We start from the raw sequence: 19,989 nt of genomic DNA on the forward strand, positions 1-19,989 counted from the left end.
TACGATACGGACACGGCAGCCTTTGTGGGGCGCAACGCAGGGAGCTCGTGCCACAGCTTATCCCGCGGCTTTTATTGCGTGGGGCAGGCGGTGACATCGGGGGACCCCACAGGCTCAGGGCAGGGTGCAGAGAAGTGGGGGGCAGGCGTCCTCTATCTTGTCCCCGGCACACACGTACTGCAGCTCCAGCTGCCGCGGCTCTGCAGAGCCCTCCACGCCATCTGACAGCCTGCAGTCAGGAGAGAAACGCTGAGCTGGGCCGGACCCCGAGCCCGCTCCCCAGCCCCCATGGCCAGGGGCCGGCGGGGGTCCAGCAGGGGAAGCGCTGCCGGCGGCAGGATGTTTACCCTGCAGCTGGAGCGGAGCAGGAGCGATGTGGGGGCCCTGTAACACCAGAACCAGCTGCCTACCTCTGCGCCTGCTGCCGTGCCCGCATCTCCTCATCCTCCTCCCCGTCGTACAGCATGGTGCTGCCATGCAGGAGCTTGGTGACGGTCCACCCGTACTTCTCCTGCAGCCAGGCCAGCAGCTCCCGCACCGTCATCGCCTGCCCGTCCTCCCCAATAGCACGCACCTCCAGCCGGTCCCAGCAGCTCCACTCCTTCCCCCTGTACTGTGTGAGGAGCGGAGAGCATGGATGGGCTGTGGACAGGGGTTTGAGGAGAGGGGGCTCGGGGACAAGGAGCTGGGAACGGGACACAGTCACCCCCCGGCACCGCTGTCCCCAACCGTGCACAAAGCCCCATTGACGAGCAGCCCAGCCCCACACAATCGCCTCTTCTTGTGCCTGTGGCCCCCGGGGTTTTGTGACCCCGAGTGCAGGATGCGGCCCCAGCACTTGGCATGGCTGTCCACCATCTGCCCCGCTGCAGGCAGCACTGTGCTGGCCCCAGCCATGTCCCGCGGATGCTGGCAGCGGGCCGCCCTCGCCTCCTGCCTTCTGCTGCCTGTGCCGGGAGAGGCCTTAACCCCATCTGCACCGCCACAGCCACACGCACGCCACGTCCCCCAGGCCACGGCCTTGGTGGGATCTCAGGACCCCACGGTACCACCGGGCACCGAGCCATAGGGCAGCACTCCTGCCACATAACAGCATGAAGTGTGACGGAGCTGCACTGGGAGCCCCAGAGCAGGATGCCGGGTACAGATGGGGACCAAAGAGCACAGTGAACCAGAGCAGCATCCTCTGCTCTGACACGGTGCCAGCTGCATCCAGGGTGGCACGGCTCTCAAAGGCCGCCCCATGGCTATGGCGTAGCAGGGTTCAGTGGCAGGAGGGCCGTGGGGTGGCCGGGCAGCCCGAAGCTGAGCTACAGCCGGCGCGAAGGCGATGAAGGCACTTCCCTCCCCCTCTTCCTGCCCCCGGCCCTGGGCCCCCCGGGCCAATCTGGTTCCAATCGGCGCTTCCTGCCGCGCAGGAAGGGCTGCCTCGCACGCCATAAACCCCCAGACAAAGGGGCCTCTATCGCCCAGACGGTCCCAATCTGGGCCTGCCCCCCCCTGCCCCTGACGTGGCTTTGCTTTCCCCCCTCCGGCAGAAAGGGAGGGACCCCAGCCCTGCTCCCCCCGCAGCCGCAGGCAGCCCCGGGCCCGGTGCCAGCTGCTCGCCGGCTGCTGCAGCTGCTTCCCATCAGCCAGATGCGAGTGGCTGCTGCAGCCCCGCACACACCGGCCGTGGGGCACGCCGTGGGGCTGCTCTGTGCCCCAGGGAGAGGGGGATCCTACCCAGTATGTGGGGGCTGGCAGGGGCTGCATGCGGAACAACAGGCACTCGGACAGGAACAGGTTGCTGTTGCGGTAGCATTGGAGGTCCCGGCATCTCCACACCAGCTTGTAAACCTCCAGGCAGGCCAGGGCAGCCACGGCCGCTGTGGTGGTGATGATGGCGGGCACAATGCGCCCAGCAATGCGCTGGCTCTGAGGACACGAGGAGGGTCAGCAGCTGCCGTGTGGGGAGGGGGACCCTCAGGGCTGGCACTCACTGTCAGCCGGTCGGCAGGCGGGATGCCGTAGTTCTCTGCACGCAGGTTGGATGCAGCCGTGATGAAGCTCAAGTGGAGGTCATCATCCTGCAGGGAAGAGTGTAGGGACATGGGCATCCCCCATGGAAGCAGTGCCACCTCCCCAAGCCCTGCAGCTGTGGTACCTTGTCATAGTTGATGGGGTCCATCGCTTCTGTGCCCCCTCCGAGCTCCTGTTTCCACTTTGCCAGCTCTTGCACGAGCTCCAGCAGCTGTCCAGGCTCTGGGGACACAGGGGCACAGGCCAAGAACCCGTTATCACTGCAGCTCCTGGCCCATGCCTCTTCATTGTTTGGGGACACAGACATGCAGTAGCCCTACCCAGAGCCTCCTCCACCTCCTCCATGCCGTCTGCAGCGGGGACGTAGTGCCTGTCCTTGGGCACGAAGGGTGGCAGCACCGTGTGGCAGAGGACGTCCTGCGTGGCCACCCGCTCACCACACGATGGCAGCCTGTAGGTGCGAGCCAGGAGGTGGGCAGCAGCCTCCACATACGCCAAGTGGGTGTCCTGCAGTAGAGAGGGGTGGAGGTGCTGCAGAGCCCATTCAGGTTGTCTGTGCGGCTCCACTGTGCCCAGTGCCCACCAGCAGCTCTCCCAGGCCCCGTATCTCCATGCACTCACATTGCTGGGGTCGAACGTCAGCGGGTGGGGACACCTCCTGTCCCCCGACCAGAAGGGCACACCGGGACTGGTTTCCTGCCACAGGGAAAAGCAGAGTCAGGGCTGGGGATGCCCCTCCAGCAAATGGCACAAGGGGGGCTGTGCTCACGTGTGAGGGTGGCACGTCGTGCAGCAGCTGTGCGATGCTGTCGTGGTAGCGGAGCTGCCAGTGCCAGCGGGCCCAGCGCACACAGTCCCCCCAGCCCTGCGGCCTCTCCTGCAGGCTCCTCCGCACCTGCTCAGGCACCACCAGGCCCTCCCATTGTGCCGGCTCCTCGGGCAGCTCCCTGCAAAGCCAGGCACCTCCAGCACCCCGCAGTGATGCCATGCTCAGACCATAGCCGTCTGTCCCCTGACCCCAGCCCCACTCCCGAGTCTGTACTCACCTCAGGAAGCGATTCACGCTCTCTGCAGGCAGCTGGAAGAGCCCCTTGAACTCATCCCGAGCCCACTGCATTGTAGGGATGGAGCTGAATGCCGGGTTCCCGCACTGTGACCCCTCCCCATTCACCATGATGGTGACCCCCTTGTAGCAAGCAGCTGAGGCCACATCCTACAGGCAAGACGGGATGGGACACCAAAGGGCCAGGTGCAAGGATGCACAGCCATACCTGCAGCGTATGCTCGATGGCAGAGGGAAAGAAGCGCAGTGTGCACACTGGGAAGCTCCCATCCGCAGGGTCGCTGCCTGGCTGCAGCGGCTGGCTCAGGGGGGGCACCATGGCCAGCACGTTGCCCTTTGTCCCCTCTGTGCCCGTGTCCAGCAGCGGCGTGTGGGAGCGGATGCAGCAGCTCTCCAGGTAGGCACCTGCGGGCAGCAGGGGGGGATGCGTCCATCATGGTAGCATGGAGACAGGGCTCATCCCTGCCCCACCGAAGCACTCACGGGCCGTCAGCGTGTCCAGGGCACTGACAGCAGCATCCAGCCGCTGGAAGAAGGTGTTCCCAAAGAGCTTCTCAGTGCTGGGTCCCAGCTGGGCCTGGTGGGCTGTCACCCTTATATCTGGGTTCATGAGCCGCACTGCAGCTGCAGCCACCTCCGCCTTCGGCTTCTGCAGGGCACAGAGCGGGGATGGCTCCTCCTGTTTCCCATCCCTGCACTGCCCAGGTGTCCCCCCGGGGGGAGCTCACCCCCACGTCAGCCTGACGGAAGAGAAGCTGCCGGTGCAGGTTGGAGTGTGCGACTGTGTCCATGTCGGTGACGGTGATGTCCCCTCCCGGCCCCGCTGCCAGCCCCATCATGGCAAAGTTCTTCAGCAGCTCGCAGCCAATGGCGCCGGCTCCCACCTGCGAGGCACAGCCGCTGCACCCCAATGCCCAGCTGTGCCACCCCACCGCCCGCACCCTGCTCACCACAAAGTACTTCTGTTGGCCCAGCTGCTCCTGGAAGTCAGCCCCGAACACAGCAATCTGCCCGTCGTAGCGGGACCCCCTCTGCCGGGAAAGGGATCGGTGTAAGTGGGGGTGGGCTCGGCATCGCGGCACGCAGCGGCAGCGGGCACTCACCGGGGCACAGTCCTCCGGCGTCAGCCCTGCAGCCCCCTCCATGGCCAGGCACTCCAGGGCGTCAAAGTAAAACCACTGCTCCAGGGGCAGGAACTTCCCCGTGATGGCCTGGGGTGAGCGAGGTGCCGGTACCCAGCGTTGGCACCGCATCACCCCTCTCAGCACCCTGCTGCTCCCAGCACCCGCTGTCCCCAGGAAGGCAGCAGGTGCCCTCTCGTGGCCACCGAGCACATGGGGCCAGCAGAGCCCACCACGTGCCTGCTGACCTTCATCGCCTCCTGGGCAGCCAGCGCTCCAATGAAGGATGCCACCGGGCACAGCTCCCCAGCGCTGACGCTGGCAAACGCTCGCACGACGTCCTCATCCAGGGGACCCAGCGCTGAGCCCAGCTCACGTGCCAGCTCCAGTACGTGCTCAGCATCCTCCTGTAGGCAGAGGGACAACGGCAGTGCAGGGAGGGGTGCGGGCTGGGGGGGCAGGGAGGAAACTCACAGGTGCCCGGGGCTTGGGCAGGCAGCCCCGCTCCTGGCAGAAGACGTGCAGGGCCCGGAAGGCAGCGTGCAGACTGCGGCTGCGCAGCAGCTCCGTGGAACTCCTGGCCTGGATCCTGGGCATGGCCAGTGCCTGGCTGAGGGGCTCCTGCTGACACAGCGTGGGGTCTGTGGGGACGTGGTGGTGGCACGGGGCTGCTGCTGGGGGTGGCGCTGCCATGGTGCAGGGGCACATACATACGAGCGCTCCTGGCATGGCCGCACCTCCGAGACCCGGCCCCCCCCACGGTATGGTGAGAAGGTGCTTGTGTCACCGATCTCCAACCTGAAGGCATCTGGGGAGCAGGAGGGGATGAGCGGCACAGTCACCACCAGGGACCCCCGCGGCCCCCGGGACAGGGCACTCACCCAGCACACGTACAGGGCAGGGCTCGCTGCTGTTCAGCTCCACCATGCCCTCCACACCAGAAAACGTCACCAGATCACCATCACTGAAGCGGTGGCCCTGGTTCTTGTCTGCCCCTGTGCACGTTACGATCCCCGGGTTGCCCTGAGCAGAGATATGAGGTTCAATCCAGGCAGCACGAGGCCTCAAAGCATTTCAGGTCACAGACATGGAGCAGGAAAGCCACCGTGCTGGGGTGCAGGGACAAGCACACAGCTTCCTACCTGGGAGATGTGCTGCACGGTGGCACAGAGCGGGTCCCCTTCCGCCGGGTCATGGACAACAAAGTGCTCCCCGAAGTCACAGAAGAGCTGCCTGGGCAGGACGATGCAGCTCTGAGTGGCCGGATCCCACTCACCAGTGGGACGGGGACACGGAGGGACAGGGCAGGGTGAGAAGGGGCAGCCACCCGGTGCCACGCGGTGCTAAGCCCTTACCCCGCCAGCCCTTTGGCATCGGCTACGATGAAGCAGACACCCTTGGCATGGCAGATGTCCCCAATACGGAGCTGCTCCTCCAGCAGGTACTCGGTCAGCACCACCACCTGCACAAGGCTGTCAGCGGGCACTGCAGCCCCGTGGTGCTCCTGGGCTGGGGACAGACTCACCTGGAAGGCAGCGAGGAACTCCTCCGACAGCTCCCCGCGGTGCACCGACACCTCCACGTCAGGGTTCAGTGCGGCCAGCAGCTGCCGGGACGTCTCGGCACGGTCCTGGCTCACACTGCGCTCCCCCTGGAGGAACTGTGGGGCAGCGGCACTCGTGGGCCCGGAGCACTGATGGAACCACACCGGGAACAGAGAGCCCACAGCCCATTACTAGAACAGACACCCCATCCAACCCCGGGACAGGTATCTCCCAGCTGTACCCACCCCACGGCTCCTCCATACCCATTACTGGAACCCCCATCCCCGCACCTTCTTGCACCCACAACCATCAATGGGACCGAGGTGCACTTCCCAGACCCGCAGACATCCCTGTACCCCTTACTGGGACGTTGCCCACAGTCACACCCATTAATGGGACCCCTGCCTGTACTCGCATCATCGTCAGCACCCTCAGCCTGCACCCGTCTTCATTCCTGGAACCTTTACCCACACCCACACCGCACCCGCTCCCATATCTGTACTGCACCATCAGCAGGATCCACACCCGTAACCGTTCCCAAGCGACTCAGACCGCTCGCTGGGATCCATACCCGCACCGGGACGCCTCCCTGTACCCGTGCCCGTCTCCCCAACCCTCTCGGACCCGTTTACCGGGACACCGACCGTGCCCGCCCCGCGCCCCCAGCGGCACCTCAGCACCGCGGTGACCCCGCGCCGCCCTACCTACCTGCAGCCCTACCTACCTGCAGCCCGTCCTACCTGCAGCCCTACCTACCTGCAGCCCGTCCTACCTGCAGCCCTACCTACCTGCAGCCCGTCCTACCTGCAGCCCTCCCTACCTGCAGCCCTCCCTACCTGCAGCCCGTCCTACCTGCAGCCCGCCCCGCGCCGCGCCGCCCTCGTGCAGGACGACCCTCCGCGCCCCCGCCAGCACCAGCGCCGCCGCCGTCTGCGCTCCGACCCCGCGCAGCCCCCCGACCAGCACCGCGGTCTCCCGCAGCCGCCGCCCGCCGCCGCCCAGCACCAACCTGCGGGGCACGGCGGGCGCTCAGCGGCGGGAAGGCGGACGCTCGGAGCCCCCGCGCCGCCCCCGTCCCCGCACGCACAGCTGCCGGGAGTAGCGCGCATCCGCCATGCCGCCGCTCCGCCCCGCCGCGCCCCGCCCCGTCCGGTAACGGCGGCGATGGCGGCGGTGTGGGAGGCGCTGGGCGCGCTGGGCCGGGAGCTGGCGGCGGAGTGGGCGACGCAGGACGTGCGTGTCGCGCTGTGCCAGCTGCTGCTGCTGTGGCTGGGGCTCAGCCTGACGGCCATCCGCCTGGCCTGGCGCGCCTACGGCGAGGAGGTGGCCGCGCTCTGCTACCGCCCGGCCGCCCGCCGCCCCCCCGCCCCGGGCACCGACAGCGGCCCCGCGCCCGCACGGCCCCGCGCGCACTCGCTGTCCCCCGCCCGACGCGACGGCGCCGCCGAGCGGCTCTGCCCGCCCCGGTGAGTCCGCGCCGCGTCCGTGCGCCCCCCCGGCACCGCGCGGCCCCGTCCCGGTGCGGCCCGGCGAACGGCTCCCCCAGCCCCGGCTCCCCGCGGCCGTGCGTCCCGGTGCGTGTCCCCCATCCCCGTGCCGCCGTCCCGTTACCTCCCGGTGCCCGTCCCGTGTCCCCACACCAACGTGCCCCATTGCACTGTCTTACTCTGTGCCCCCCACCGTGTCCCCCACAGCCCACAGTGCAACCCTGCTGCGCCCCACTCCAGTCCATCCCAGTGCTCACCCTCTGGCTGCATCCCCCACTCCCATCCCCGGGTGCCCCACATGCCCCGCTCTGCCCCCCCAGCCGGGTGCACCCACCGCCCACCCCACGTCCCCCTGCTGACGCCGCCATCTCCGCAGGGACAGCGCAGCAGCTGAGCCAGGGAAGACACACCGTGAATGAGGAGTACCACCATTGCCAGCACCATTAAAGGACTGAGACCCCCCACCCTGTGCTGCCCAGCGCCGGATACGAGGCAGGAGATGGGCGAGGAGCTTTAATGGGGCCAGGTCTCACTTGGCTACGTAATAGTGTGTGGGCACGAAGGGCATCTTGGTGACCAGCGCTGGGTGCTGCTTCTTCCTCACCTCAACGCTGAGCGTGGTGCCGGGGCGGCTGTGGGCAGCCTGCACGTAGCCCATGGCGATGTTCTTACCCAGGGAGGGCGAGGGGCAGCCGCTGGTCACCGTGCCCACGGGGGTGCCCTCGGGGCCCAGGATGGTGGCAGGCGGCCGCAGGGGGGGTCCTACCGACGTCAGCCCCACACGCTTCCGCTTTGGCTTCTCCTTCACCTGCTCCATGATGACGGCTGCACCGGGGAAATCCATGGCTGTGCGCCGGCGCTTCCCTATGGGGCACAGAGGGCTGAGGGTCTGGCACTGGGGGATCTGCGCTTTGGGACCATCAGTCAGGGCCTGCATTTCAGGCCTGGCAGTTGGACACAGGCTGCACCTACCCAGGGTCCACAGCAGCCCAGCCTCCACTGGCGTGGTGCTCTCATCGATGTCGCTGCCATAGAGGCAGAGCCCGGCCTCCAGGCGCAGGCTGTCCCGCGCCGCCAGCCCTGCCGGCCAGACCTCAGGGCAGCCCAGCAGCCGCTCGGCCAGCTCCACCGCTCGGCCCGCAGGCACGGAGATCTGTGCAGGATCATAGTATCATAGTATCATAGTATCATAGTATCTATGGGGCTGTCAGGGGGCTCAGCGCCCTGCGGGGAGCAGCTGCCCCACGTGCCCCGTACCTCCACGCCGTCCTCCCCGGTGTAGCCACAGCGTGTGACGCGGCAGCCCGGCACGCCAAAGACGGTGGTGGCTGTGCTGGTCATGAAGGTCAGCTTGGTCAGGTCATCCGGCAGCCCGGTCTGTAGCACCTGTGCCATGGAGGGCCCTGGGGGGGGCAGGCATCGGCCTTGGGGATGGCAGCACCGAGGTGGGGGCGCAGGGCCGTCCGCTGGGCCCGGTGGGATGAGACCCAGCGTGACCTGCGTGGGGACCCGCTACCTTGCAGCGCCAGCAGCGCGTTGTCCAACACCTCCAGGTGCACGTCGCCACCGGCCGCCCTCAGCTCTGCCGCTCTGCCCTGCAGGGATGGGGCCGCAGTGTGGGCACAGGTTGGGGGGCTCTGCCCTGCCCGGCCCCAGCCCTGCCGGTACCTCCATGACGGCGCGGTCCTTGTCAGCGCAGCCCGCGTTGGACACCACGTACAGGTGATCCTCCGCCGTGTTGGTGACAATCAGGTCATCCACGATGCCGCCGCGCTCGTTGGTGAGCAGCGTCAGGGTGCCCTGTGGGGGGGGTGCTGGGACGGGGTTGCCGTGGGGGAGCCCCGTACTGGGCCGTTCGTCCCCGTGGGGCCACGTACTGGGCTCCCGCTGCCCGGCTGCCGCCCGCCGCCCCCCATACCTGTCCCGGGCGCAGCTCGGCGATGTCCCCCACCACCAGGCTCTCCAGGAAGCGGACGCGGTCCCGCCCGTACACCCGAGTCTGGAAGGGGCCGGGGGGGTGAGGCGGAGCAGCGGGACCCCTCCTGCAGCCCCCGGTCCCCCCGCCCGCTACCTGCAGCATGTGGGACACGTCGAACAGCGAGCAGTGCCGCCGGGTGTGCAGGTGCGACTCGAGGTGCCCCCGGCCGTACTGCACGGGCAGGCTCCAGCCGGCGAACGGCACCATCCTCCCGCCGCGGGCCCGGTGCAGCGCGTCCAACGGCGTCTGCTTCAGCCCCTCCTGCGCGGCACGGCCCGGCTCAGCTCGGCACGGCCGGGCCTCCCCTCGCCCCCCGGCCCCACTCACCAGCGCCGATGCCATGTGGCGTCGGGCCAGCGCGGCGCGGCACCCGGCCCGCAGCATCCTCCGAGCCCGGCCCGGTTCAGCGCTGCTCGGTACGGCACGGCACGACTCGGCACGACTCGGCCCGCCCCGCCGGGGCGCCTGGGACATGTCGCCCTCCCGCCCCGCCCCCGGCCCGCCCCCGGCCCCGCACAGACGAGCGGAGGCGGCAGCGCGGTAGCAGCCTTTATCCGGAGCCACGGCCGCGGAACGCGAAGGGGCCGGGCCCCAACAGAGCCCGCGGGTGGTGGAGGGACTGGGGGGCACGGCCGGAGGGCGGCACGGGAGGAAGTGGGGCAAAGGCCGGGTCGGAGTCCATCAGTTGCGGCATCCACGCCGGTTCCGGCAGCGCGCAGCGAGGCTCAGCTGTAGGACAGCAGGTTGACGTCGTAGCAGCCGTCCACCTGCGGAAGGAACGCGGCGCGCTGAGCTCCGGCAGCGCCGCAGGGATCCCGGCGCACCTCCGTCCCCCCCCGCCCGGTGCTGCGTCCGAGCTCCGCACTCACGTCGAAGCGCCCGATGCGCGCGGCCGCCTGGCGAGCGCGGACCACCTCCGTCAGCGCCCACATCTGCTGCAGCCCCGCAGCCACCTTCTCCGGGTCGGGCAGTTCCTGGAAGGCAGACGGAGCGGTGCCGGGAGGGCCGGGCAGCCCTCGGGGCAGAACCGCACCGTGCGCTGCGACACGGCGCCCACAGCGCGGCCCTGCTGGGCAGCTGGGAAACGGTGACCCTGAGCTGGGAAACGGTGACCCTGAGCCGGCACGGCCGTCCAGAGCGGGGACACAGAGCAGGCAATGAGCTAATGATTACAAACCTCATTGCGCCACCGACGCTCAGCACCCGCGACGCTCGAGCTCGGCGCTTTGTTCCCAGCACGGCACCGCGCGACGCTCCCCACATCCCACCCCCGTCCCATCCCAGCGTGACGTGGGGACACACACGGTGACAACCCGCGGGGACGTGGGTGACCCGAGCCCTGCCCCCGCTCTCCTTGGACTCTGCTCACCCGGAGCCACCCGCAGGCCCAGCGCTGGTTGCGATGGTCTCCACGGGCACCTCCCGGCCCCCAACCCTCCCTGCACCACCCACCTCCGCTCGAGGGGCCTCCGCTGTCCGCAGGCGGAGGCTGAGCGGATTAAAGGCCTCCTCGAGCCGCGGGTGTTTTTCTTCTGAACTCTGCAAACCGCTCCCAGCGCCGGGCGGCGGCTTCGGGGCTCAGGAAAGGCTCCAGAAGGGGGTTGGAAGCTGCCCGGGGTCGGGAACCGGGATTTGGGACCGGCTCTGGGGATGGAGCGCTCAAACCACGAGCGGTTGGGCTCAGAGGGCCCAGCAGCGCCGGAGCGGACACCGGCTGCGTGCTTTGCACGTGGATAAAGCGGACCGCGGGGTGGATGGGAAGGACCAGACCGAGCACCGCCCACCCACACCTGCGCAGCCCGGCCCCCACCCACGCCCCACCCACAGCACGGGACGGCCCCACTCACCCCGTGCAGGCTGGGGGGCTGCTCCGGGGGGCTCAGCTGGGACAGCCAGGAGGGAACGTCCTGCGGGGGGGTCTGCGGTGGAGCCAAAGGGTCACACGGGGGCCTCTATCCCGCAGCCATCCCTCACGCCCCGCTTTAGACCCCGCCATCCTACGTGTCGTTACGGGCACTACGAGCATCGCCCCGCAGCACCGAGGGGGCGGCACTCCGGAGACCCCGGGCTCCCCTTTTCCCCTCCCCGGGCAGTGCCCGCACTCGGGGCCCCCTGGGGTCACCTTGCTGCCGGGGGGGAAGAGCTGCAGCTCCTCGATGCCGAAGTGCAGCCACGCCGGGGAGGGCTGCCGCAGGATGAAGCGCAGCGCCGTCACCTGCTCCATGTCGCACAGCATCTGCGGGGGGACAGCGGGCGTCAGCCGGGGCGGGGCGGGGGGGGACCGCGGCCGGCCGGGTACCCGGGGCGGACCTGGGAGCGGCGGAGCGAGAAGTAATCCTGCGCGCCCGGCTCGGTGTGCGGGCACGGCATCAGCCGCAGGTCGCGGAGGCAGGTGACCCACTTGCGGGGTCCCGTCGGCCCGGCCCGCTGCGCCCGCACGCTCAGGAAGGCGGTGTAGAAGTTCTTGAAGACGATCTCGTGCACCTGCGGGGTTTTGGGGCGGAGCGGTCACGGTCCCGGACACGCACCGCTACCCGCCCGGTACAAGCCGGCACCCGCCCCCGGCCCGCAACTCACGTCGGCCGCGCTGCCGCGGGGGAAGCGCACGTCGATGACGGTCACGCCGGGCCGCGCCGCCTCGACCCCCCCGGGCAGCTGCAGGGGGGCGGCGGGCCGGGCGGTGCAGGGCAGCGGGGCGCGACCCGGACCCGGCGCTCCCGACATGGCGGCGCCGGGCTGGGCGGGGCGCGGGGTGTGCGGCCGGCAGGGGGCGCTATAAGGCGGGCGGAGCGGCGCTGCCGCGGGGCGGGGCCGGCGGGATCCCGGCCCGAAGAAGCGGAGGCGAAGAGGCGCTGAGAGCGTTACCCATCTTTAATGCTTCTGCTTTTTTAATAAAACAATTTGAGGCTGTATCAAAAATTTAGTAAAAAAATGCGATTGGAGACGTCTCGGATCGCTCGGCCTGTCCGCCATCCCGCCGCCTTTTGCCTTCTATTTCCTTCCTCCCCCCCCTCCTTTTATTCTTTCCTTTTTCATCCTTTCACCCCCATCCCGGCAGCCCCCAGCCCCGCGGCCCACCCGGCATCCCCCCCCCCGTCAGAAGCCGGACGGTACCGTTATGGAGCCCCTCCGCAGCTCCCGAACACCCCCCGCTCAGGGGTCGGCTCTCCACGGACCCCCCCCCCCGACCCCCTTTCCCCCCAGGGCTCGCAGAGCGATGCGGGCGCACAGCGCGGTGCCCGGCTCACCTCCCCCGGGTGCCCCCCCCGGCCCAGGCTGACCCCGCGCAGTGACGGTGTCAGCACAGGATTGCTTTGAATAGAAACCGAAATGAAACAAAGCCGGAGCCGTCCGCACACAGCGCCAGGGCCGGCCCCTATGGCCACCCCTCTACCTGAACCTGCGACACCCCTGGAGCTTATCTGCAGCGTAGCGCTTCCGCGCCCCCCCACCCCCACCCCCCAAACAGCCCCCAGCACTATACATGAGTTTAGGTAAACAGCAGATTAAACGTAACGACTTAAAACCATCGACTTGAGAAAGTCCCTTGAATTTAATTCTTTTTTAGGCTACCTTTCATGTTACGTCCTGTAGCTAGACACACGTGAATAGAAAAAACAGTACAGTTAGTGTTAAAGGCAAACAGCGGAGACCCAGAGTGCCACCCCAGTGCTGCCTGCTCGTCCCCCCCCTCCTCCCTGCCCTCCGTGCCGGCCCCGGCCGTGCCCGGAACCCCCCTCCAGGAAGGCGGTTTGGAGCTGAGAATTTCTCTATGAATAAAATAAAACCAAAGCTTGTTAGGCAAAAATAAAACGAGTGTCCCCCAGGTTCCGCGGGCACTCCGGCGCGGTGGGCGCAGCCAGAGGGGGGGCCTGCTTGGGATCGGGCTGGGATGGCGGCTTCCCGGCCGGCAAGGGGGTGGCCGGCCCGCAGGCGGCACCGGTGTGGGACCGGAGGCCCCCGTGTCCCCCCCTCCCCCCCACCGAGAGCGTCCCGTTGGTTAAGGGGGGACGTAGGGCGGCGGGGAGCGGTAGGGGGTCATGTTCTTCGGGCGGGAGCCCTTCCCCTCCATGGGAGCGGTGAACGGGGGGGGCGGCTGGTAGGGCGGCGCGTTGGGGTCCTCGTCCCGCAGCGGCGTGTACTCCCCGATGGTGTCCTGGTTGAGCGGCGTGGTCTCGGGCATGCTCTGGTTGGGGTACTCCGGGGGGGGCAGCGGGGCTTTCTCCTCCTGCAGGATGAGGGGCATGCTGGAGGACGGCGGGGGCTTGGAGTCGTCCAGCTCGTCGGCGAAGATGATGGGCACGCCCTTCTTAATGAACGTGGCCTGGTCTTCGATGGTCAGCTTCCCTTTCCTCTTCTTGCGGTAGCAGATCATGGCGATGATGCCGGCCACCAGCAGGATGGCGGCCACCACCACGGCGGGGATGACGGTGTGGAGGTACACGTCGTCTTCACTGCTCTTCTCGGGGTCCTTCCCGGCCGCCACCGTCGGCGTCGCCTCCGAGATCACCCTGCCGTCCTTGGTCACGGGGACAAACTGGATGTGCCTGCAGCTGCCAGAGCCCACGACCGACACGTTCAGAGGTTTGAACTCCGGCTGCAAGATGTTGGAGAAAGCCGGGCTCGGCCCCCCGGAGTCATCTGCAATCTTTCTGCTCAAAGTCCGGATCTGCTCGCGGGGGCAGGGCTCCAGAGGCAGCGTGTTGTTGGTCCATTCCACCACGATGGAGCCCTTGGCGATGTCCTGCACCGTGATGGTGCTGCTGTTCCTATCGCCGAACGCCAGGGCCAGCTTCTTCACCAGCATGATCTTCTTATGGATGTCATTCGCCACCGCGTTGTGGTCTCCTTCCAGCCTGGCCTTGAACTTCACCGGGGATTTGTCCCCATGCGGGCGCTTGTGGACGTGGATTTCAAAGGCATCCACGGCAAACAGCCCCCCTTTGTCGGTGGCGTACATGAAGTACTCATGTTTGCCCACGTGGCTGCGGTCCGGCATGCCGTACATCAGCTGGCTGGTGCTGTTGAACTGGACCCACGAATTCTCCTCTATCATCTGCTGCTCCTTCAGCTTCAAGGTCAGCTGCAGCTTGTCGGTGGTGGTATCTTCCTTATCGTAGAAAGTATCTGAGGGTATTTTCACCTCGAAGTAGGTCCCCTCCCACGCGTCCACCCTGTCGATGTGGTTCGTCAGCTTGGGCGGCTCGTTGGGCTCCCAGGGCCGGGGGATGCCGCTGGCCGTGGTGCGCACACGGGTGGGTGGGGAGGCGGTGGTCAGCTTGGAGATGGGGGAGCGGGTGGTGCTGGGGGGCTTTGTGGGACGGGGCGTTTTGGGCCTCCGGGTCGGTCTGCGTGTCGTCGCCGTGGAGGAATCTGTCGTGGACGGCGTGGCGGGCTTCAGAGTGGAGACTCTGGGCTTCTTGGTGGTGGTGGTGGGCGGTGTGATCACCGCGGTGGGCTCCACGTAGCCGGGCATGGTGGGGCGAATCGGCACAGAGACCGTCCCGGTGCCTTCCACCAGCCTGGTTGGCTGGATCGGCCCGAGCGTGGGTGTCTGCACGATGGGGCCCCTTGTTCTGATGGTGACCGTAGGCTTCCTCGGCAGCGGGATGGGCTCCCTGACCGGCGGGGCCGTCGTCTCCGTGGGGGGAGCGATGGCGGGTGACGTTGGGGTGGGGACGATCCTCGTTGGCGGCTCTTGAGCGGCAGTGGTGGGAGGCCCGATGGCGGTCAGAGGCGTGGGGGTGGCGTTGATCTGCCGCCGCATCCTTTTTGGGAGGTGAGGTTTCTTGTTAGCGATGTGCCAGCCAACTACAGGGTAGCCAAGGCGGGCAGACATAGTCCCTTCTTTCGCCGGGGCCTCGACCTTGCTGATGTTGGGGACGCTGTTTTGGCTCAAAGAACAGCCCAGTTTCCATGAGAGTAAGGCCCCGTTTTCCACCACCTTCTTTGCGTTTCCCGGCCCAGCCATGAAGGCCGACATGTCAAAGAGTCTGTTATTTACAACAGGAACCAACTTCATGTTGTGAAGCTCCACCTCTGAGAAGCTCCTCATTCTGTTTAGAAGTTCAATCCTCTGCTTTGGTGTCATTTTTGTCAAATCGGCATCCAGAATGACGGTCAGGATGGTGACCGGCTCCTCCGCACCGCACACGAACGGCGCGGCATCACCCACGTCCTGGGCTGCCGCTCGCACCGACTGCGGCTCGCTGTGATCCTCCTGGTGCACCTCCACGGAGAAGACATTGGCAGCCTGCGGCACGTAGCTGCCGTTGGGGAAGGGCTGCAGCGTGGCCACCGAGATGTAGTGGACGCCCTTGTCCGTGTCCAGGGGCAGCCCTTCCAGGGAGCTGCTCTCCGCATTCCAGTGTAACCACGAAGGCAAGGACTCCTTCCCAGCTTCGGAGACCTGCCAAAGAAGAGACAGAAGAAGGCGCTTTTAGAAGTAAGGCATCAGGACAGACTATACTGGCAATAACGTTTAATTAAAAGGCTCGAGAAGAAAAAAAACCTGAAGGGTAACAACTGGGGAAGGAACAGCCTGGTGGGAGCAGGGCAGCCGGTGTCACCCCTCGGCACGGTGACAAGGACAGGCTCTGCGGGGTGCACCGGTCCCCAGGACCTGAAGGACCACAGGATCTCATCAAGCATTGCAAAGGTCGCCGGCCTGCAGGATTTCACTTTCATACAGTAACTTGCTTTCACAGACAAGAAATAACAGCTGCAGACCACAGACACCTCAGGACTCCAGCACAATGTTTACCTACGGCTTTTAGGTCACTGCAATGCTTCTTATATAGGGCTCGAGGTGCAGATGGGCAGAATGCAAGCACCGGTCAGCCCTCAGGGGCCCTGGTCTAGTTTCCTGGCCTCAGTGCCCATACAGAGAGCAGCCCACTGCCCTTGGCAGCAGCATCAGGCCTGCTCCACAAATCCCACAAGGGAAAGCAGCCTCACAGGGCCCTGCTCTGAAAGCCTGGGTGCTCAAGAGCCCCATGGAGAGGCTCGCAGAGCTGCACCACAAGCAGATTCTTCTCCACTGGCTACTTTTGTGCCTTTCATCTGCTAAGAACAAAGCTTCTACTTCAAAAGGGTAAGGAGAGCAAGAGGAGGCTGTCTGCAAGGATAGCACAGGGGCTGGAAGGCTGCTGGGAGCAGCATGAGGACACTCTGCCAGCCTGGGCAGGCTAGAGAGTGCATCATGCGGCATGGGATGGTTTGTGGAGCAGAGTTTAAAGCTGTGAGCACATCTTGTAGTTAACGCCCAAGCCACAGTGTCAGAGAGCAGAAAATAAAGATTCCTGCTTGCACTGGAGGTAGAAAGCAGTCCCACAGACCTTACAACTCCCATGTAGCTCACCCAGGCCCAGGGCCCAAGATCTGATGCCCTCCCATCCAGTTCTCCTGTTCAGCCCTTTGGCAGGCAGGAAGCAGCAGGCTCTGGCAGTGCTGCCACTCTCCTCCCTACCACAGCAGGGACAGGAGCTGCCGTGACCCTGACAGCCCCAAGGAGCACCAGCTCTTCAGCTGAGCCCCTCGGTGGGGACAGGCTGCCCTTCCTCAGGCACTCCTTGCTCCACATGGGGACAGTGGCAGGGTCTGCTCCTGCCCAGAACCAGGAGCCACCAACACACCTGCGGGGAGGTGAGGAGCAAACACACATGGGGACATGGCCACAGTGCTGCTGAGACTCACACAGACTTTAATAGCGAGTGGTTAGACGCAAGCAGGACGTGTAATTTCAGGCTGTATGTGGGACAAGCCTCCCCCACCCGTGTGCTCTGCGAGCCCCTAATTACAGGGTCATATGTTGCTGAGCTTCCCTGCGAGCCAGGGCTTCTGCTGCTCCCTTTTCCCTGTGCCTGCTGTACAACCCAAGCTGCTGAACGAGGCTCCCAGCACACATCCTCACCTTAGGCTCCAGCAGAGCCCTGTGTGGGTCCGTCCTGGTCACATCACTGCTGTTAGGGAACCGTGCAGCACATGAGCAGAGCCCCACACTCTGTTCTATCAGCGTTTCCTTCCAGTATTGCTTCCGACCGTATTTGTCAAGGCTGCACGTAGTTAATGATTCGGGATCTCTTGCTTTCATGTACGGTTTTCCCAGCTTTCAACACACACCATAAATATCAGCCTTAAGCCCCATAATTTCCCGCAGGGTTCTGCTTTCAAAACAACTCTTCTGTTGCTCAAGAAAAAAGGGCTGCCTTTGTTTTTCCTATAGCCGAGATAATTGTAAACCAACGCTTATCGGCTAAAGGTTACAGCAGCCTGGCAGCGTGCTGAAGACCATCACAAAGTGAGTAATTTGAAATCCACGCAGGGGTCTGGCTGGCTCCGAGACCCCGCTCCCAGCACACACATGCACTGCTGTTATTTTTAGGCCGGCCAGGACCAGGCAGGCAGCTCATAAACGAAGATAGCTCTATTTGATTTGTTTTTCAAACTTGGAGCTCGGAGCCCTGTAGCCAACGAGACAAAGAGAAGCAAACAAGCTGTGAGCAGAGCTGCTGCCTCCGAGGGAATTCAGGCAGAAAAAACCTGCATTCTTGCCTACAAAAGTCCCCTCTAATCCTCCAAGTATTCAGTCCTCCTCCCATGGAATCCTGTAGAAAGCAGGCAGTGATCCCGTGCCAGGACGGCCGCGGTGCCAGGACACAGCCCTGCTGGGTGGAGGTGAATGCTGGGAGCAGCAGGGAGACCCCCCAGCCCTGTGCTGTGAGACCTGCGAGACCCAGGGCAGCTGAGGACTCCATGTTCCCACTTCCCATACCCTCTCCTACAAAGTCTCAGATAGCTGCTGGGTGCTCCTGCAGCTCTCTGCTGCCTATTCTCACCGTATCCATGTCTATGGCAGCAGACACATGTGGGCTGAGCCCCAGCGCCGTGCAGGACTGCAGCACAGGGCACGGCCTGAGCCTCCCCACCTGCTCTTGGAGGCTGGGAGCGCGGTGGGTGCAGGCAGCACAGAGCTGCTCCCTGGCACATACACACACACACACAGGACCACATCGCACAGAGGCAGCCACCCCGCTCTGCTCCCCCAGCACCGCCCTGAGCCACCCGCTGGCCCCGTGCCGGGCGGCCACCCCCAGCTCATGCCATTCCCTGCTGTGCCCGCGCTCCCACTATAAGGGCACCATTCAGAGTCCTGCCAGGCCTGGGCGAGGGAATACAGCGGCCGCTTCACTGGAGGTCATGGCAGAACACGGAGAGCCCCAAGAAACCCTCCTTTCACGGGGCTCGCTGCCGCCTCAGAAGGGTCTCTGCAGCTGCTTTGTCACGGCGCAGCCCACGCGCTGCCCTGTGGCATGGCTGGGGGTGAGGAAAAGCCTCACGTGGCCCCAAAATGCAGCTCAGGGCGGGTTCTTCCTTCAGAGAGACTTTCTGTAAGCAAAAGGCCAAAGGGAAGTGCAAATACCACGGGGCGGAGATGCCGAGCACTGGGGGCCTGCTGCTGCCAGCACAGCACTTTCCTCCTGCCACCAGCACATAACAGGGAACCTGGCACCGGGGACAGGGTCCAGGCTGTGCACAGGGTGCTGCTGCTTCCCATCTTGCTTCGGTCTCCCCTGATGCTCAGGGCAGCAGCCCGGCCGAGCAGGACAAAACAAGGAACTTCCCAGCCCGTCTGAAGAGCTGGTTTATAATTAGATTGAGTCACATTTTCCACTCCTCCAAATTCAGAGCTTGTTACTAAGCACGCACTGAAAATGCCAAACTCACAGACTGTTTTGCTGCAGGAAGGAGATAAGCAGCCCCTCAGCCCCCAAAGCAGCAGCCTTATCAGCTCCCCTTATCGCTCCGATTGCGGCATCGCGCTCAGGCAGTGCCCTGCCCAAGGAGCCCTTTGCCTGGACCTGCTCCAGACATCGCCTCTATTCCAGCACAGCCCCCGTAAATTGCTGCTGCTGTTGCTTCATCCGTCAGTTAGTCAAGGTCTAAGGAAACCAGGGAGCGAGGTGAAGCTGCTGCAGTGTTTCCCTTCCATACAGCTCAGTGTGCCCAGCACCCTTTGCTCAGCCCGCTGCTATGGGGCTGGTGCTGACATTGAGGCACGGTCTCGATGGCCGATCCTAATGCCAGGACTCCTGCAACCCAACCCTATGGGTTCTGATTGTAAAACGAGGCCACCGAGGGCTGCTATGAACAGCACAGGTTTAACAAAACGACCTAACAGTTGTGGCTGAGCTGCATGCCTTGCAACTACAAGCCACATTCAGATCTGGGGGCACTGCCTGGTGTTCCTGGAGAGGCACTGGAAGCCCAAATGTCTCCTGTTTCCTGCAACCAGACCGGAGAAACGCTGCCTCTGGTTCACAGTTTGGCACCAGGAAGCTCCTCCTGCAGACGTCAGATGCTTTCTGCAACAGCTTCCCCAGCAGCCAGATCAGCTTCTTGGAGCCCGGACAGGGGCAATCACCACGTCAATGCTGTCCTTTGTCTGGCTTTAACTCGGCGTTGGCTTTCCTGATGTGGGTAGGGGCACCAGCTCTGCCATGCTGAGTGCAGAGCTGCACTTGCTGTAAAAGCCACAAAAGACCCAAATTTTGACAACGGTGCTTTAAGTGTTAGTGCTGCTGCTGCCCTCACCTTGATTATCTGCTGCCCCTCAGGCAGCCATGGGAGGCGTAGGGACACGCAGGGACAGTGGGACAGCCTTAAAGGTAGCACTCCCAGACCTCACTGAGAACAAGTAACACCAAATCCCAGACCGCTCACCTTGGCCAATGTGCTCTTCTGGGACCTCATGAACTGGAAGCAGAAAGACTAC

General features: G+C 65.1%; 5 protein-coding genes across 9 annotated transcripts in view; 1 reads left to right on the forward strand and 4 right to left on the reverse strand.

Annotated features, from left to right (window-relative positions):
* Positions 1–6: 6 nt before the first annotated feature.
* On the reverse strand, positions 7–6,885 carry UBA7 (ubiquitin like modifier activating enzyme 7). Of its 2 annotated transcripts, none has more exons than XM_072347128.1 (23): positions 6,838–6,885; positions 6,603–6,759; positions 5,732–5,866; positions 5,562–5,668; positions 5,349–5,439; positions 5,088–5,229; positions 4,917–5,014; positions 4,681–4,827; positions 4,455–4,613; positions 4,189–4,296; positions 4,036–4,116; positions 3,814–3,969; positions 3,569–3,734; positions 3,294–3,490; positions 3,069–3,133; positions 2,792–2,969; positions 2,644–2,718; positions 2,343–2,529; positions 2,147–2,244; positions 1,983–2,069; positions 1,726–1,917; positions 411–613; positions 7–229 (listed from the first exon to the last, which is right to left on the reverse strand). In XM_072347128.1, the coding sequence occupies exons 1-23, from the start codon at positions 6,864–6,866 to the stop codon at positions 115–117; spliced, it is 2,973 nt and encodes a 990-aa protein (XP_072203229.1). In that variant the 5' UTR covers positions 6,867–6,885; the 3' UTR covers positions 7–114. The 2 variants fall into 2 exon arrangements, with proteins under 2 accessions (XP_072203229.1, XP_072203228.1); XM_072347127.1 differs by having other exon boundaries at positions 5,732–5,899.
* Positions 6,753–7,743, forward strand: TCTA (T cell leukemia translocation altered). The gene is made up of 2 exons (XM_072347133.1): positions 6,753–7,216; positions 7,614–7,743. Exons 1-2 carry the CDS (start codon positions 6,915–6,917, stop codon positions 7,654–7,656), a joined length of 345 nt encoding a protein of 114 aa, XP_072203234.1. The 5' UTR covers positions 6,753–6,914; the 3' UTR covers positions 7,657–7,743.
* An 11-nt stretch (positions 7,744–7,754) lies between these two features.
* Positions 7,755–9,825, reverse strand: AMT (aminomethyltransferase). Of its 2 annotated transcripts, XM_072347130.1 has the most exons (8): positions 9,543–9,825; positions 9,309–9,476; positions 9,156–9,236; positions 8,906–9,037; positions 8,754–8,832; positions 8,495–8,640; positions 8,210–8,390; positions 7,755–8,101 (listed from the first exon to the last, which is right to left on the reverse strand). In XM_072347130.1, the coding sequence occupies exons 1-8, from the start codon at positions 9,687–9,689 to the stop codon at positions 7,767–7,769; spliced, it is 1,269 nt and encodes a 422-aa protein (XP_072203231.1). In that variant the 5' UTR covers positions 9,690–9,825; the 3' UTR covers positions 7,755–7,766. The 2 variants fall into 2 exon arrangements, with proteins under 2 accessions (XP_072203231.1, XP_072203230.1); XM_072347129.1 differs by having other exon boundaries at positions 9,309–9,825.
* Positions 9,756–11,951, reverse strand: NICN1 (nicolin 1, tubulin polyglutamylase complex subunit). Its single transcript, XM_072347132.1, has 6 exons — positions 11,793–11,951; positions 11,526–11,699; positions 11,338–11,451; positions 11,063–11,134; positions 10,085–10,189; positions 9,756–9,982 (listed from the first exon to the last, which is right to left on the reverse strand). The coding sequence occupies exons 1-6, from the start codon at positions 11,937–11,939 to the stop codon at positions 9,941–9,943; spliced, it is 654 nt and encodes a 217-aa protein (XP_072203233.1). The 5' UTR covers positions 11,940–11,951; the 3' UTR covers positions 9,756–9,940.
* A 798-nt stretch (positions 11,952–12,749) lies between these two features.
* The window catches only part of DAG1 (dystroglycan 1), a 33,793-nt gene continuing 26,553 nt past the window's right edge, over positions 12,750–19,989 (reverse strand). For all 3 annotated transcript variants that reach the window (XM_072347361.1, XM_072347358.1, XM_072347360.1), the window contains one exon: positions 12,750–15,624. In XM_072347361.1, the coding sequence (XP_072203462.1) occupies positions 13,216–15,624 (2,409 nt within the window). In that variant the 3' untranslated portion in view covers positions 12,750–13,215. The remainder of the gene's footprint in view (positions 15,625–19,989) is intronic.

The sequence above is a fragment of the Excalfactoria chinensis genome, chromosome 12, assembly GCF_039878825.1.
Source record: "Excalfactoria chinensis isolate bCotChi1 chromosome 12, bCotChi1.hap2, whole genome shotgun sequence".
Taxonomy (NCBI): Eukaryota; Metazoa; Chordata; class Aves; order Galliformes; family Phasianidae; genus Excalfactoria; species Excalfactoria chinensis.

Bases quoted from the DNA above. Each gene is read 5' to 3' on its own strand.
- UBA7 (XM_072347127.1), bottom strand. From the start codon at position 6,866: ATGGCGGATGCGCGCTACTCCCGGCAGCT. The intron at 5,440-5,561 runs GTAAGGGCTTAG...CGTCCTGCCCAG, and splicing joins GATGCCAAAGGGCTGGCGGG to GCAGCTCTTCTGTGACTTCG. The intron at 4,297-4,454 runs GTCAGCAGGCAC...CGCTCACCCCAG, and splicing joins CTGCCCAGGAGGCGATGAAG to GCCATCACGGGGAAGTTCCT.
- TCTA (XM_072347133.1), top strand. From the start codon at position 6,915: ATGGCGGCGGTGTGGGAGGCGCTGGGCGCGCTGGGCCGGGAGCTGGCG. The intron at 7,217-7,613 runs GTGAGTCCGCGC...CCATCTCCGCAG, and splicing joins GAGCGGCTCTGCCCGCCCCG to GGACAGCGCAGCAGCTGAGC.
- AMT (XM_072347129.1), bottom strand. From the start codon at position 9,689: ATGTCCCAGGCGCCCCGGCGGGGCGGGCCGAGTCGTGCCGAGTCGTGC. The intron at 9,038-9,155 runs GTATGGGGGGCG...CCCCCCCCACAG, and splicing joins CCGAGCTGCGCCCGGGACAG to GGCACCCTGACGCTGCTCAC. The intron at 8,641-8,753 runs GTAGCGGGTCCC...TGCCCCCCCCAG, and splicing joins CGCGCTGCTGGCGCTGCAAG to GGCCCTCCATGGCACAGGTG.
- NICN1 (XM_072347132.1), bottom strand. From the start codon at position 11,939: ATGTCGGGAGCGCCGGGTCCGGGTCGCGCCCCGCTGCCCTGCACCGCC. The intron at 11,700-11,792 runs GTGAGTTGCGGG...AAAACCCCGCAG, and splicing joins CCCGCGGCAGCGCGGCCGAC to GTGCACGAGATCGTCTTCAA. The intron at 11,135-11,337 runs GTGACCCCAGGG...GCTCCACCGCAG, and splicing joins TCTTCCCCCCCGGCAGCAAG to ACCCCCCCGCAGGACGTTCC.